General features: G+C 44.4%; 1 protein-coding gene and 1 long non-coding RNA gene across 2 annotated transcripts; one reads left to right on the forward strand and one right to left on the reverse strand.

Moving 5' to 3' along the window:
- Positions 1-1,234: 1,234 nt before the first annotated feature.
- LOC131104280 (solute carrier family 22 member 7-like) lies at positions 1,235-9,778 on the reverse strand. Its single transcript, XM_078793857.1, has 10 exons — positions 9,398-9,778; positions 7,425-7,528; positions 7,202-7,356; positions 5,833-6,001; positions 5,624-5,744; positions 5,414-5,520; positions 3,598-3,812; positions 3,386-3,494; positions 1,414-1,620; positions 1,235-1,339 (listed from the first exon to the last, which is right to left on the reverse strand). Exons 1-10 carry the CDS (start codon positions 9,776-9,778, stop codon positions 1,285-1,287), a joined length of 1,623 nt encoding a protein of 540 aa, XP_078649983.1. The 3' UTR covers positions 1,235-1,284.
- Positions 5,010-7,949, forward strand: LOC144901045 (uncharacterized). Its single transcript, XR_013629225.1, has 3 exons — positions 5,010-5,030; positions 5,150-5,838; positions 7,183-7,949. It is a non-coding gene; the product is annotated as an uncharacterized LOC144901045 (long non-coding RNA).
- Positions 9,779-17,315: the final 7,537 nt, after the last annotated feature.

Raw genomic sequence — 17,315 nt, forward strand, 5'->3', positions numbered from 1 at the left:
CTATGATGTCGGACATAGGTTAATTAGCGACTCCAAATTGTCCATAGGTATGAATGTGAGTGTGAATGGTTGTTTGTCTATATGTGGTGATACAGGTGTTTCAAACGCCACTTCCACACTAGTAGGGAGGTGAATGTAAGCTAATTTTATGATGTGGGACATAGGTTAATTAGCGACTCCAAATTGTCCATAGGTATGAATGTGAGTGTGAATGGTTGTTTGTCTATATGTGCCCTGTGATTGGCTGGCGACCAGTCCAGAATGTACCCTGCCTCTCGCCTGAAGACAGCTGGGATAGGCTCCAGCACCCCCCCATGACCCTCGACCCTCGTGAGGAAAAGCGGTACAAAATGAATGAATGAATACCACTTTGACATATACTATATATGACTTTGTCCTTTTTTGTTGTTGTGTATTACCTTGCCGATATTACCTTTACTCTTGATGCTATGATATGAAACATGCTAGTTCAAATTGAATTGAACAAGACCAGTGCCGTTGCATATCGCCAATATTTTTTAGGCATATGAGATGGAGGTTTTAACCACTGAACATGTGATCCAAGCAGGAAACAAGGATGACATTCAACACCTTCCTAGAGGACTGCTAATACATTTTGTCCTTGGATATGAAGGACAAAATGACCTTCGGATGAGTGCTGAGAATATTTCATCAAAATTGTTCCACTGACGCAGAAAATTAAGCCACAAATTAAAGGCAGACGTCCAGCTTGCAGCAGTATATAAGATACCTACTGTATACATATGTATAGTACATGTCCCAATGGACCGGGGCGTCGGGGGACAGGGGGTCAGGGGGGCGTCTTTACACATTGGTTTCCGTCATGGAAGCTTCAAAGCTTGGTCCACCTTTCACGTCAAGCCGATGCTCATGTCAACAGCTGAGCACGGAAATAGACCGACGGTCAAAGTTTACGAGCGTCAACAACAGCCGTCACCACAAACACTTCCACCTCCGCCCAGGTGGGTCACGTGACGACTCGTTCGACTTTGACATCGGACGCCACTCCAAGGAAGGTCGTTTCAGATGATGTCCAGATGACTGCAGAACCTTTGGACATCAACAAGCGCCGGTGTGGAATTTGTTGCTTAAAACAGCTTGGGGTCTTCTGGGAAGACTTGGTGCCAAAGGACGGTGTCCTTGAATCAGGCACATCTCTACCGGGGGTGGGAGGTGGGGGCGCTATGGATAAATATGGACCCCGTTTATAAAACAGTGTTATTTTTTATTGATACCGATAAAGTCTGAAGATCTTTCTCATCTTCAAGTTCCATTCCTCGTCTCCAGGAGGACACCCGTGGGGGCGGGGCTTTGGGAACTAAGCAAAAGGCAGAAAATACACGAGTCAGCAAGTTTGCGGTTCAAGAGGAACATCTCAGTCACGCGACCGACTTGGGCTTCTCCACGTCGTCGATGGTCTCGGGCAACCTGGTGTTGAGCGTCTCGGGCAGCATCAGGGCCACCAGGCCGAAACCGATGGCCCCGACGGCGAGGATCACCTGAGGTAGAAGAGTCCACGCGTCCTCCAGCAGCAGTATGAGTGGCGCCACCGACACGCCCAAGCGAGATGTGAAGCTTGTGTAGCCCAAACCGTTTTGTCTGTCACATGACAGAAACACTTTCTGTTGACAAATGAAGACTTTTGTCTTACAAGCGACACAGAAACACAAACAACACTTCTTCTTATACGACCCCCCCAACCCATGCCCCCACCCTTGTCCCGTCCAGCTATTGTTGACCTAGATGCCTTACATGCCAACACATTTGCTCTGACTTTTCCCCACCTGAACAGGGTGGGGTAAATTACCTGGGGGAGGTAAAGTACCTGACCAGGGTGAGGTAAAGTACCTGACCAGAGTGAGGTAAAGTACCTGACCAGGGTGAGGTAAAGTACCTGACCAGGGTGAGGTAAAGTACCTGACCAGGGTGGGGCAAAGTACAAGGGTGAGGTAAAGTACCTGACCGGGGTGGAGTAAAGTACTAGGGTGGGGTAAAGTAGCTGACCAGGGTGGGCTAAAGTCCTAGGGTGAGTTAAAGTACCTGACAAGGGTGGGGTATAGTACTAGGGTGAGGTAAAGTACCTGACCAGGGTGGGGTAAAGTACCTGACCAGGGTGGGGTAAAGTACCTGACCAGGGTAGGGTAAAGTACCTGACCAGGGTGGGGTAAAGTACCTGACCAGGGTAGGGTAAAGTACTAGTGTGAGGTAAAGTACCTGACCAGGGTGGGGTAAAGTACTAGGGGGGGTTAAGTACCTGATCACGGTAGGGTAAAGTACCAGGGTGGGGTAAAGGGCTGGGTAAAGTACTAGGGTGGGGTAAAGTACCTGACCAAGGTGGGGTAAAGTACTAGGGTGAGGTAAAGTACCTGGCCAGGGTGGGGTAAAGTACCAGGGTGGGGTAAAGTACCTGATCACGGTAGGGTAAAGTACTTGGGTGGGGTAAAGTACTTGACCAAGGTGGGGTAAAGTACTCGAGTGGGGTAAAATACCTGACCTGGGTGGGGTAAAGTACCTGATCACGGTAGGGGTAAAGTACTAGGGTGGGCTAAAGTACCTGACCAGGGTGGGGTAAAGTAGCAGGGTGGGGTAAAGTACTAGGGTGGGGTAAAGTACCTGACCAGGGTGGGGTAAAGTAGCAGGGTGGGGTAAAGTACTAGGGTGGGGTAAAATACCAGGGTGGAGTAAAGTACTAGGGTGGGGTAAAGTACCAGGGTGGGGTAAAGTACCTGACCAGGGTGGGGTAAAGTACCTGACCATGGTGGGGTAAAGTACCTGACCAGAGTGAGGTAAAGTACCTGACCAGGGTGGGGCAAAGTAGCAGGGTGGGGTAAAGTACTAGGGTGGGGTAAAGTACCTGACCAGGGTGGGGTAAAGTAGCAGAGTGGGGTAAAGTACTAGGGTGGGGTAAAGTACTAGGGTGGGGTAAAGTACCTGACCAGGGTGGGGTAAAGTACCTGACCAGGGTGGGGTAAAGTACTAGGGTGGGGTAAAGTACCAGGGTGAGGTAAAGTACCAGGGTGGGGTAAAGTACCTGGCCAGGGTGGGGTAAAGTACCAGGGCTGGGTAAAGTACTAGGATGGGGTAAAGTACCTGATCACGGTAGGGTAAAGTACTAGGGTGGAGTAAAGTACCTGACCAGGGTGGGGTAAAGTAGCAGACCAGGGTGGGGTAAAGTACCTGGCCAGGGTGGGGTAAAGTACCAGGGCTGGGTAAAGTACTAGGATGGGGTAAAGTACCTGATCACGGTAGGGTAAAGTACTAGGGTGGGGTAAAGTACCAGACCAGGGTGAGGTAAAGTACCTGACCAAGGTGGGGTAAAGTACCTGGCCAGGGTGGGGTAAAGTACCAGGTTGGGGTAAAGTACCTGATCACGGTGGGGTAAAGTTCTGTGGTGTAGAGGTAGACGGTGGTGAAGGAAGCTTCAGACAAGCCTTTCCCCAGAATGGCCACAGCAGAACGCAGATGCCACAAACCTACGATGGACAGAAAGTTCATCATGACTTCATCACGATTGGTCTATGAAACATGGAAAAGTTCACTGATGGATCTTGAAGGAGAACAGAGAGCAAAAGTCACCTTTTGGAACAAAGATGTTGATAACGATGCAGGTTCCTGTCAGTATGAGCGTGCCAGCCAGGCACTTCCTGCGTCCGATCTTGTTGATCAAAACGTAGATTAGAAGCTTAGCGGGGACTTCGATGGCGGCGTAGATGAAGTGAGTGAGATACATGCTCAGGCCGAAGCCCACGATATTTAAGCTGATTCCGTAGTAAGTCACCGCCACACCGTACCTGCACACAAATACAAACGCGTAGCATTAGCATAGCTTAGCATTAGCATGCATCCCAACATGGATGATTTTGTTGGGATGCAAGCGTGTTAGAAGGGTAAAATACGCTAGGTTGACACAGGTATGGACGTAGCGTTGTGTAGGTTACCCACCAAACAACCCCCATTGCTAGCGTTAGCCGTCTTAGCTTTGGTGTCTTAAAAAGGTGCAGGTAGGTGTTTCCAAAGTTTCCACCGTAAACTCTGATTCAATTTGATTGTAATTGTTTTGCTAATTTGGAGCGGCCGGTCCGGAGCAGGAGGGGATAGAGAAGAAGAGAAAAGAAGATAGAGTCGGTGGACAATACAGAGACAACACCACCGGCAACAACAACAACAATGGCGGCAACAATAACAAGACAACAGAAACAAACAGCAAGACTACATCAGCAAATCAGCCGGGACAGGCCCCCACCACCAGAGAGCCACCGGCCCCACGGGGGCCCCACAGCCCCCGGTTGACACAGGTATGGACGTAGCGTCGTGTAGGTTACCCACCAAACAACTAGCGTTAGCCGTCTTAGCTTTGGTGTCTTAAAAAGGTGCAAGTAGGTGTAACTTTTCTTCTTTTCCAAAGTTTCCACCGTAAACTCTGATTCAATTTGATTGTAATTGTTTTGCTAATTTGGAGCGGCCGGTCCGGAGCAGGAGGGGATAGAGAAGAAGAAAAAAGAAGATAGAGTCGGTGGACAATAGAGAGACAACACCACCGGCAACAACAACAACAATGGCGGCAACAATAACAATCAGCCAGGACAGGCCCCCACCACCGGGGAGCCACCGGCCCCACGGGGACAGGCAGCATCGAAACAGCCCCCAGTTGACACAGGTATGGACGTAGCGTCGTGTTGGTTACCCACCAAACAACCCCCATCACTAGCGTTAGCCGTCTTAGCTTTGGTGTCTTAAAAAGGTGTAGGTAGGTGTAACTTTTCTTCTTTTCCAAAGTTTCCACCGTTTTCCATCGTTTTGCTAATTTGGAGCGGCCGGTCCGGAGCAGGAGGGGATAGAGAAGAAGACAAAAGAAGATAGAGTCGGTGGACAATACAGAGACAACACCACCGGCAACAACAACAGCAATGGCGGCAACAATAACAATCAGCCAGGACAGGCCCCCACCACCGGGGAGCCACCGGCCCCACAGGGACAGGCAGCATCGAAACAGCCCCCAGTTGACACAGGTATGGATGTAGCGTCATGTAGGTTACCCACCAAACAACCCCCATCACTAGCGTTAGCCGTCTTAGCTTTGGTGTCTTAAAAAGGTGTAGGTAGGTGTAACTTTTCTTCTTTTCCAAAGTTTCCACCGTTTTCCATCGTTTTGCTAATTTGGAGCGGCCGGTCCGGAGCAGGAGGGGATAGAGAAGAAGAAAAAAGAAGATAGAGTCGGTGGACAATACAGAGACAACACCACCGGCAACAACAACAACAATGGCGGCAACAATAACAATCAGCCAGGACAGGCCCCCACCACCGGGGAGCCACCGGCCCCACGGGGACAGGCAGCATCGAAACAGCCCCCGGTTGACACAGGTATGGATGTAGCGTCATGTAGGTTACCCACCAAACAACCCCCATCACTAGCGTTAGCCGTCGTAGCTTTGGTGTCTTAAAAAGGTGTAGGTAGGTGTAACTTTTCTTCTTTTCCAAAGTTTCCACCCGAAATTCTGCCTGTGCGGAGAAAGAGAGAGAAAATAAGAAGACATCTTGTCAACTTTAAAACAGGTCTGATGCCACAATGTGGCACAAAATTAGCAAAATTAGCCACATTTACCTCCAGTTTGAATTTGGATATCTTGGCTTTCTTGTTCATCTCAGCACATTTATTCAGGTAAAACTGCGCTTCCTCCGCTTTACCGTGAGCTAGAAGCCATCTCGCCGATTCAGGCACCCACCTACACGTCAATGACAGAAGACACACACCAACCAAGTTGACAACAGAGGATGACATCATCATCAAGGAGAGACAAGCTAACGACTGACCACCAGGTGAGGATAGCCAAGCCCAGTGGGGCCGTAACCGTCATGATGAGGGGCCTCCAGTCGTTGACCAGGTAGGCGTAGGCGGCCAGCAGCATGTTGCCTGCAGACCAGGCCAGACTCCCCATCACGCAGACAGACGACCTGTGAGCCGCGTTCACCCACTCGATATCTGTGAGGATGTCACACATCCACACGTCCATATCTTGTAGCTACTGTATATGTGTCATCTACACCAGGGGTCTCAAACACGCGGCCCGCGGGCCAAATGTGGCCCGCAGGACACTAGTTTGAGACCCCCGCCTTGATATGAAAGTTTAATGTTAGTGCGGCCCCGCGCAAGTTTGATATGGATTCTGTATGGTATCATGTACCCAGAAAAAATTATTACATTTGATTAATGTTCATGTTAAAGGTTAAATAACTGTTAATAGTTATCCTCCCTATCCGTGTGGAAGTGGTAAGTTTTTGGCTATTTAAGTTTAAAGGAAATAACTTGAAGCCTACCGTTTAGGTTGCTAGCTCTCTAGTTTGCGAGTTAGCATGTGTCTCAAGACCCTGCAGTTGCGCAATATGTTGTAAATAAAACATAATCAGTTCACAGTTTCACATGTAGGAAGAAGCATTTATTCATTTTCTACCGCTTTTCCTCACGAGGGTCGCGGGGGGTGCTGGAGCCTATCCCAGCTGTCTTCAGGCGAGAGACTGGTCGCCAGCCAATCACAGGGCACATATAGACAAACAACCATTCACACTCACATTCATACCTATGGACAATTTGGAGTCGCCAATTAACCTAGCATGTTTTTTGGAATGTGGGAGAACGTGAGAACATGCAAACATGGAATTGAACCCTGGTCTCCTAGCTGTGAGGTCTGCGCGCTAACCACTCGAACGCCGTGGCGCCCTAAATCCTACCCCTCCATCTGGTACTTTTACAATCAGTAACTGTTACATTTGTTCACTTCCTGCTTTCAAATTAAATTAAATTAAATTAAATTAAATTAAATTAAATTAAATTAAATTAAATTAAATTAAATTAAATTAAATTAAATTAAATTAAATTAAATTAAATTAAATTTTTGGTCTTAGCATTAGGTGAGCATCATTAAGGGTAAAGATTCTATGTGTTCCATCTACCATCATTTAACTCAAAATGGTTCTGGTTCTGTCTACATGTGCCCTGTGATTGGCTGGCGACCAGTCCAGGGTGTACCTCGCCTCTCGCCCAAAGACAGCTGGGATAGGCTCCAGCACCCCCCGCGACTCTTGTGAGGATAAACGGTAGAAAATGAATAAATGGTTCTGGTTCTTACGGGTTAACCCGGGCGGCCATGACACCTGCATACACAGCATGCTGGCGCTGACTCACTGAGTGTGAAGGAGGTGATGCCGATGCCCGTCAGTCCAAATCCGGTGGCAAACCTCAGCACGGCAAACGTGGTGTAGGAGTTTGCGAAGGCGCTGGAGAAGCCGAACACCATGGCGATGATGTACGAGGCCAAGAGACAACGTCTCCTCCCGTAACTGCACACAGGAGTCGTCAATCAAGAAAGTAAGACGAGTGCGTTGTCGGTTTGACGGATGTCGTTTACTTATCACACAGCACTCCGAACACGATGGCGCCGATCATGACGCCCATGAAGAAGATGGTGCTGGTGGTGTTGGGAAGGTGTTTCCAGTCACATACAAGATCCCACTGAAAGACACAAACCGAGGGCTGGCAATCCATTAAAATATTTGATTGCGATTAATTGCATTTTTTTGGCCATAGTTAACTCACAATTAATCGCAGATGGAAATAAGTTTTTTTTATCTATAATAAGTAGGGGAAATCTCTTTGTGATAAACTATTTGATGTGCAACTACAATAATAAATAAATGTTATGTAAAGGAATATCAATTTGGGTACTTTGGGCCATTATTAAAAAAAATACAGTCAGCAAACACATTTTTTATGACTATTGTTCTTTATTATTAACATATTAGCTCTTAAACTCGCCCACAAATATTCAGAAAATACAAAATGTGAGTGAGACCTCTCATGCAAACATGTTTTTGTTTATTTGTGTCATTTCTGTATTTATGAGATTGGTTTTAAATTCAAAATGTTTGTGAGTAAAAAGCCTATTTAGTGTTATTATTATTATTATTAAAGATTTGCCTCAATGCATCTTTCCTTCATGAAATGTACAATTGAAAATACCTCAGACATCGAACAATAGTCATGAAACATTTCATCCAAATTGAAATTGAAACTCAATGTCATTTCATTTCTCTTTTAAAACACATTGAAATACATAGAAATTAACCATTTTATTACAGTAAATGTTATTTTATTACAATACTTATACAATACTATTTCCACAGTTTTTGAATCTTTAATGCGATTTACTATTTGTCCAACTTTTTCGACGGCCATTGAACGCACCGACGCACCGTTCTCCGATGCTAAGAGAGCTGTATGGATGTATTTCGATGTATTTTGATGTATTTTACTCCTTTTTCTTTCACCTCATACTTGCTCCCGAATGCTGATACTACGTGGGAATGCGTAAAGGTAAGATATGATGACTTTTGAGTGTTAATGTACATCATTGTGGTAGTTCGATGCTAAATGGCTAACGCTAGCAAAAACCGGACTTTAGCCATAGTCTTCACATTTAACAGCCCGTCAATAGCAGCTGGAAGTCCAATTTAGCTAGCAGTTCAATGTAAAAATCAATTAATAGATATAAAAATGTGAAAACAATTGGTTAGTTGAGTCATTCTTATGCCGAGGTAGCATTGTATATGACAATAAAAACAATACCTGCACTGCTCCAGTCTGGCAGGCCATGTAAGGCCACGTAAGTCAATAAATGATGAGTCAAACACAGCGAAAGTAGATACAAATAACTTCTGTTTTGCTACAAGAGCCATCTGCCAGGGCTTTGAAGCTAACTTTACCAATCTAAATATTAATTTCTTTCTCCATTTCTAATTAATATTTGTTTCCAGCTTGTGGCTACAGTTAGTAGTTACCGTGCTTCAACCAAACTACGGCGGCAACCGAGGGTCAAACAGGAAGAGTGCGAGTTAATCGCGCATCAAAAATTAATTAAATTAGGGTTGTTAACTTTGACAGCCCTACACAAAACACACACAAAAAAACAAGCACAGCATTTCTTCTGTAATGTGTGCAGCATTGGACGCAAGGTGGTTCACGTGCCATGCCCGAGGACACTGGCATGTACCAAACAGGCATCAAACCACCAACTGTCTGGTTTCTGGACACCCGCTACCTCCTGAATGATGTTCGTCTTGTTTATTTGGGACAAATTGATCATTGAAAGGTAAAATGCATGTTGTTGGTCATCCACAGTCCTTATGTGAGACATGAACACATGTCTTTCTTGTTTCTGTGCCTTTCTAAAGATATCCAAACAGATAAAAAAAAGGTAGCGAAGAATGCACATAAAGGCTTCTGAAAATAGCACGGATAACCGGGAAATATATTTGACAAAAGCTGCGGTCGGAATGTACATACTGTACGTATGTCGGAGATAAACGTGAGTCCATGATGTACCTCAGTGGCCAGCGTGGAGGAGAAGGTGTCATTCAGGTAGATCCATCCATGCCGGCAGTGGGTGCTGGGAAGTCCGGTGCCGTCAGAGCGATTTTCCAACATTTGGAATTGAGGCTGAACAAACATCCTGCAGGCCTGCGTCTCTCCGTTATCTTTTAGCGGAATACTGACCGCCACCCGCTGGGCCTCGCTAAGGTTCCCTAAGAGTCCTCCGTGGTCCAGTGGGTTGACGTTACAGCGGTGGGGGGGCACAGCGGCGATGAAGTTATTTAACAGGAAGTGACACGGCATCACGATTCGCGGGCTCACGAGCAGCATGGCGAGGACCATTTGGTAAAGACCGAAGCTGCCGACATCGTCTAAGATGTTGTCAAACGCCATGGCGGCTGGTTCCTCCTAGCTTCCTGTTGACAACTCTCACCTTTTCTAGCCTAGCATGCTTCCATCCATCATTAACTGCTGCTGCACCTTTGGACGCCGCATTGTGTGAATGCTTACTTATAAAATTTGACATGTATATTTCATCTCGTTAGCCATTACCAAACAGCGTTCAATGGCTGACTAATTAATCGACAATGTTAAGAATGCATGTCATCATTTTGTACAGCGTACATGCAATACTTAAAGAAGTTTAGCAGTAGCACTAGGACACAAGTTAGCAATAGTAGTAGTAGTAGTAGTACATTGTTTATTAGCATCCACGTGTCTCTCTTGTTATGTGTTTGTTTTTAAATCCGTGTAATGTTTGACTTTCTCGATGCACCGCAAAAGCCAAACATTGGCAAAGCAACTGTGCTGCCTCAAAAATATTTACTGCTTTGCAGCAAACCATGAAATAACTTGGCATCCATATTGAATATTTCTAAATGTACTGTCAGTCATGAAAGAACCAAGTGGTTTTATGGGACTTAATGGGGTGTCACCGCATTGCAGTAAAAAGCATACAGTACTAGCTTTTACTTTCAGTAATTCCACCATGACGGCAACAAAACACACAGACTGCAAGGTTTGAGTTCCCCGAGTGATCCGAGGGTCCATGTTGTCTGGGGCTATATGCCCCAGGTAGGGTCTCCCAAGGCAAACAGGTCCGAGGTTAACAGGACAGACCAAGAGTGAGTCAGAAGATCCATATGAATAAAAACAAGAGGAGGAACCGTACCTCGCCCGGATGTGGGATACCGGGGCGTCACCCTGGAGCCAGGCCCAGGGGAGGGTCTCGCAGGCCCAGCCCGAAGAAGCCACACGGGATCTCCCCCTTGTAGACCCACCACCTACGGGGGCAAGCATAAGGATCCGGTGCATTGTGTGTTGGGTAGCGGTCAAGGGCGGGTGCATTGGCGAAATCTGGTTCTTCTCGGACGCCTCCCTGGTGATGTGTTCCGGGCATGCCCAGCCGGGAAAAGGCCCCAGGGCATGCCTCCCTGGTGATGTGTTCCGGGCATGCCCAGCCGGGAAAAGGCCCCGGGGAAGACCTAGGACACACTGTAAGGATTATGTCTCACAGCTGGCCTGGGAACGCCTTGGTGTCCTCCCGGTGGAGCTGGAGGAGGTGGCCGGGGTCCAGGAAGTCTGGGCTTCCCTACTAAGACTGCTGCCCCCGCAACCCGGACCCAGATAAGCGGAGAAAAATGGAAACTAATGGAAAATGGAATTATTGCTGAAGTGCTGAAGTCACAAGACATGAACCTAAACCTGATATGCTGCCTAGTTCACAGAGCATGACAGTACCCCCCCTATGACGGATCCTCGATGTCCTAAAAGGTCCAAATTTAAAAAAGAGGGATGGGTACTGGGAGGACCGGTTGTCGCTTCCGGGATGAGGAGCCAGTGAACTGGGAGCAAAAAGATCCGAATAGAAAGTACCTCTACGGGTGCGCCGCTAGCGCCTCCCAGTGGGACTCCGTGGCTGGGAAAAAAATACAATACAGCAGCTGGTACCTCAGCTGCTTCATGCTGGGTGAATTCTTCAAGACCATTCCTGACCGCTTCTTCTTCCATGTTGGACATTTGCAAGTGGTTAGCACGCAGGCCTCACAGCTAGGAAACCCGAGTTCAATTCCACCCTCTATATGGAGTTTGCAGGTTCTTCCCGTGCATGCGTGGGTTTTCTCCGGGTGCTCTGGTTTCCTCCCACATTCCAAAAACATGCTAGGTTAATTAGCGACTCCAAATTGTCCATAGGTATGAATGTGAGTGTGAATGGTTGTTTGTCTATATGTGCCCTGTGATTGGCTGGCCACCAGTCCAGGGTGTACCCCGCCTCTCACCCGAAGACAGCTGGGATAGGCTCCAGCACCCCCCCCTCGTGACTCCCGTGAGGATAAGCAATAGAAAATGAATGAATGAATAAAAACTGCCTTTTGTGTATAGTTCCGTTGCAGTGAGGCTGCAGCAGCAGTGACACTTTTTGTCCTTTAGATGGCGACAAAGTCAAATGAGAATGTAATAATGAGTATGTTTTTACTGCAATGAACCACTAAAACGTTTATCTCCATGTTCCATGAATGTACTAATAACTATAAAGATGACATCAATATATCTCTTTTCATGTAGCAAACGTGTTGTTGCTAATTAATATTTCATGAATAATATTATTGTAACAACAAAGTCACCAGTTGGCTAAAACTAACCTGTCTATCATCACAACATACGTATACACAAACACAGTACAATAGAGTACTTTAAATTCAGTCGAGTGGATTGGAGGATTGAATGACCTTATGTAAGATGGCTACAAGCTTGTTAGCTTGAAGATCATGGCTGTAGACCTGCTCCATCATTAAACTACACAAGGATCTTGGTTGTAGACCCGCTCCGAAATTAATGTACACGAGGATCACGGCTGTAGACCTGCTCCATCATTAAAGTACACGAGGATCACGGCTTTAGACCTGCTTCATCATTAAAATACACGAGAATCATGGCTGTAGACCTGCTCCATCATTAAAATACATGAGGATCATGGCTGTAGACCTGCTCCATCATTAAAATACATGAGGATCATGGCTGTAGACCTGCTCCATCATTAAAATACATGAGGATCATGGCTGTAGACCTGCTCCATCATTTAAGTACATGAGGATCACGGCTGTAGACCTGCTTCATCATTAAAATACACGAGAATCATGGCTGTAGACCTGCTCCACCATTTAAGTACATGAGGATCACGGCTGTAGACCTGCTTCATCATTAAAATACACGAGAATCATGGTTGTAGACCTGCTCCATCATTAAAGTACATGAGGATCATGGCTGTAGACCTGCTCCATCATTAAAGTACATGAGGATCATGGCTGTAGACCTGCTCCATCATTAAAGTACAGGAGGATCATGGCTGTAGAACTGCTCCATCATTAAAGTATATGAGGATCATGGCTTTAGACCTGCTCCATCATTAAAGTATATGAGGATCATGGCTTTAGACCTGCTCCATCATTAAAATACATGAGTACAAAATACCTGATGCGGTCTTTGCGTGTCCTTCAATCGTATTTGAGACTCTGAGCCCCAACGACGAGTCCATAAGTCACGAAGATGTCCACGAGTCAAGTGTTGACAAAGCCATGGTCTGCTTTGTGCAGGATGTGACAAGAAAGGCCGTATATGGCCTAAGGAATTGAGTTGGGAGCGACTGTTGGGTCTGGAAGCACAAAGACAAAGACTCTTACGCAAGTTCTTACCGTGGACACAGAAAGTCCTAAATATGGACGGGAAACGACTTCCTCTTCACATGGTAAACTTTCCTGATGAGGATCCTTGGACAGGAAGTGAGGCCACACATTTATCTTCTCTTACATAACGCATGGACACCCTTGGCCTGCCTTGTGATTGGACCGTTATTCCTACACAAAACACCAAATATTTCTACAATCTTTTCATTCTCTTTCAGCATTCTGACCATTTCACCTTCTTTCTGACCTTGAGAGCACTTCCTGTGTGGAACGACACGCATGGCAAACATCTGCTTTCTCGTGAGAAAGCATCTTCCTTCCTCCGCGATGTGCGTAATGTCCCAGTTGCAGTATCTTTGGATCGGAACACAACATAAACACAGCGGGTTAATGTGTTGGACAAATCTTCTAATCGGGGCTCCCAAAGGACCGATGTGATGGAGACGCGTCCTCGGATGTCCTGCAAATGAATGATAAGCTGTCCATATGTAACATATATGTATGATGGAACATCAAATGACATATTGGTGCCGACAAAGACGACAAGGCAGTGAAGGAGGCTAAGATCAATTTGCTTTAATAAGAAGATATCAGTGCAGAGAAACAAACTTCTTACATTGTAGTAACAAAGCTAATATATATATATGTATATATATATATACATATACATATATAATAGCAATTTATAGCATGTACAAAAGCACAATCAGCAAAGGCGTCTAAATATGTGCAAATAATACGCTCAGAGTGAAAAACTACAAACCCTGTTTGGATATGAGACAAAATGCTGATATCATCTTCGGAAGCGGGAAAGAAATCCATTCTTATATCAGTTTAAGCAAAAGTTGTCCATAATTCAACGCTTTTCTTCTGCTAAATGACCTTGACAACATTAGCATTGCTAACTGGCACGTCCACGTGAGCTGCAAAAACGACACGTTACGTCGAAAATACAGCGCTATCTCGGTTTTCATATGGCCAAACTTATGGCAAATAACAAACTAATCTACTGACAAGCTAGTCTGCTAACAGGCTGGTCTGCCAACAAGCTAGTCTGCTAACAAGCTGGTCTGCCAACAAGCTAGTCTGCTAACAGGCTGGTCTGCCAACAAGCTAGTCTGCTAACAAGCTGGTCTGCCAACAAGCTAGTCTGCTAACAGGCTGGTCTGCCAACAAGCTAGTCTGCTAACAAGCTGGTCTGCCAACAAGCTAGTCTGCTAACAAGCTGGTCTGCCAACAAGCTAGTCTGCTAGCAAGCTCGTCTATTAACAAACTAGTCTGCTAACAATCGAGTCGCCATAATCTAATTTGCTAACAAGCTAGTCTACTAACAAACGAGTCTGCCAACAGCGTAGTTTGCTAACAAGTGAGTCTGTTAATAAGCTAGTCTGCTAACAAGCTAGTCCGCTACCAAACCAAATCTACTAACAAACGAGTCTGCTGACAAGCTGGTCTGCTAACATGTCTAGTTAACTAACTAACAAGTCTATTAATTAATTAATAAGCTAGTCTCTTAACAAGGTAGTCTATTAATAAGCTAGTCTGCTAACAAGCTAGTCCGCTACCAAACTAGTCTACTAACAAACTCGTCTATTAACAAGCTAGTGTGCTAATGAACTAATCTGCTAACAAAGTAATCTACTAACAAGCTAGTCTGCTAACAAGCCAGTCTGCTAACAAGCTAGTCTGCTAACAAACTAGTTTGCGAACAAGCTAGTCTGCTAACAGTCTAGTCTATTAACAAACTAGTTTGCTAACAATTTAGTCTATTAACAAACTAGTTTGCTAACAATTTAGTCTATTAACAAACTAGTTTGCTAACAAGCTAGTCTGCTGACAATCTAGTCTACCAAACTAATCTACTATCTAGTCTATGAACAAGCTAGTGTGCTAACAAACAAGTATGCTAACAAGCTATTAATAAGCTAGTCAGCTAACATGCTAGTCTGCTACCAAGCGCATGTAACAATGTAGTCCGCCACCCAACTAATCCACTAACAAACTAGTCTATTGACAAAGTAATCTGCTAACAAGCTAGTCTGCTAACAATCTAGTCTATTAACAAACTAATTTGCTAACAAGGTAGCCAGCTAACAAGGTAGTCTGATCACAATCTAGCCCGCTACCAAACTACTCTATTATCTAGTCTATTAACAAGCTAGTGTGCTAACAAACTTGTCTGCTAACAAGCTATAAATAAGCTAGTCTGCTACCAAGCTCATCTGACAGGCTAGTCCGCCACCCAACTAATCCACTAACAAGCCAGTCTATCATCAAGCTAGTCTGCTAACAAGCCAGTCTATTAACAAGCTAGTCTGCTAACAAGCCAGTCTATTAACAAGCTAGTCTGCTAATATGCTAGTCTGCTAACAAGCCAGCCTATTAACAAGCTAGTCTGCTAACAAGCTAGTCTGCCAACCAAGTAATCTGCGGAAGGGAGTGTCCAAAGCAAGCATTTGACGTTTGTTTTAGAGCTGAGACACTATAGACAGATTCCTGCCATGTAAAACTTGTTTGTTGTTCCGATTGTTGTTGCTTTTTGATGTTTTCTGATGATATTTGGGATATAAAACATAAGAATACATAAGAATCTTATGGTTTGTTGTACGATTTGGGATGAATGAATCATGAAAAAGCGAGGTCGTGCTGAAGTCGATTTCCTTTTTAGGCTACAATACTTGTGTCACGTTTACTGCTACCTGCGTTCCTCCCAACGTATGCGTACACGCTTCATCGCTTCAACGCTTTCTAGCGGACACATCATCAAGTCCGTTCTTCATCCTGGCTGAATCCCATCACTTTTTACAGCACAATAATCCCTCCTTTATGGCACTTTGTTGATTTCACACCCTGAAAAGTCCAATTCCACAAAGTAGGATTCCTTATTTAGGAATGGAATATTTTACCACCTTCTAAATATGTCTTTTAACATGACTAGAGCTCTTTAGACATGAAATAACACCCCTAGAGTCACATTGACACTCCTATTAACCAATATAGTGTTGAACAGGAAGTGATGTTGAGAGTTTGAAGTTGAATTTTGAGTAGCAACAGTAGCTTGTTAGGAATTATTCTATATATTGAAAACTGCAATCAAATCTTTATTGTGGCAATCAAGTCTGGTTAGAGCTCTTTAGACATGAAATAACACCCCTATAGTCACAATGACACTCCTATTAGCCAATATAGTGTTGAACAGGAAGTGATGTTGAGGGTTTGAAGTTGAATTTTAAAGTAGCAACATTAGCTTGTTAGGAATTATTCTATATATTGAAAACTGCAATCAAATCTTTATTGTGGCAATCAAGTCTGGTGCTTGTGTGTCTCAGCCAACATTACTAGCCTACAGTGCTACATTGATAACAGTAATAATAATAATTGAATACGACACATTCCAAAATCGAGGCTTCTTAAAAGTCAGACCATCGCTTCCCTTCCCGGAAAATAAATATCAGCATGATGTGAAAGCAAAAGCGCTTACAAAGAGTATACAGTGTTTACGTGAACAGCTACCTCCTTTTTAACCACTACGCAAAATGCTACATCGTATCTGGCAACGTTTTTTTTTTTTTTTAAAGCACAAACATCAACAAGAGGGGTTCAAACGTCTCCAAAAGTGTCAGTGATTGCCACAAATTCTACACTATAATCACCGTTTACGTGACGGTAAAACAAACGGAAAATTTACGGATTATTTATTACGGCTTCAGCCAAAATATGTAAGCGTTAGTAACGCGATGAAGGAACACTGGGACCACAATCATTATTTCCATAACTTTTAAATTGTAATTGTACAAGAATAAAGAAATAATAATAATAATATAGCCATAGAATTATTAGAATATGCTTGTAAATTTCACTTTATTCATCATTTTAACACAATTAATGTTGATATTTAGTCAGATATTAACAAGAATAAAGTCAAATAATATTACAAAAATAAAGTCAGTAAAATAGTTTGCATTTGAAAATATTTATTTTTGTAATATTACATAGTCTTTTAATGAAACTATGAAACTATTTTTTCTTCTTAATGCGCATGTACAACTTTATTCTTATAATTCTAGGACTTCATTGAGGAAATAAGATTATTATTATGAATGTGGCCCTTTTGCATGAAGCAGCAAACACTACTATTGCAGTGAGTGTGTGCATGTACACACACGTGTGTGTGTGTGCGTGTGTGTGTGTGTGTGCCATAAAGTGAACCGTGGCACCGATGAAGCTTCACCTTGACGAGAACAACA

Source organism: Doryrhamphus excisus, linkage group LG10, assembly GCF_037039965.1.
Source record: "Doryrhamphus excisus strain RoL-2023G ecotype Guam linkage group LG10, RoL_Dexc_Guam_v1.1, whole genome shotgun sequence".
Lineage (NCBI taxonomy): Eukaryota > Metazoa > Chordata > Actinopteri > Syngnathiformes > Syngnathidae > Doryrhamphus > Doryrhamphus excisus.

Bases quoted from the DNA above. Each gene is read 5' to 3' on its own strand.
- LOC131104280 (XM_078793857.1), bottom strand. From the start codon at position 9,778: ATGGCGTTTGACAACATCTTAGACGATGTCGGCAGCTTCGGTCTTTAC. The intron at 7,357-7,424 runs GTAAACGACATC...TCCTGTGTGCAG, and splicing joins TTCGGAGTGCTGTGTGATAA to TTACGGGAGGAGACGTTGTC. The intron at 1,621-3,385 runs GTACTTTACCCC...GTCATGTGACAG, and splicing joins CTTTACCCCACCGTGATCAG to ACAAAACGGTTTGGGCTACA.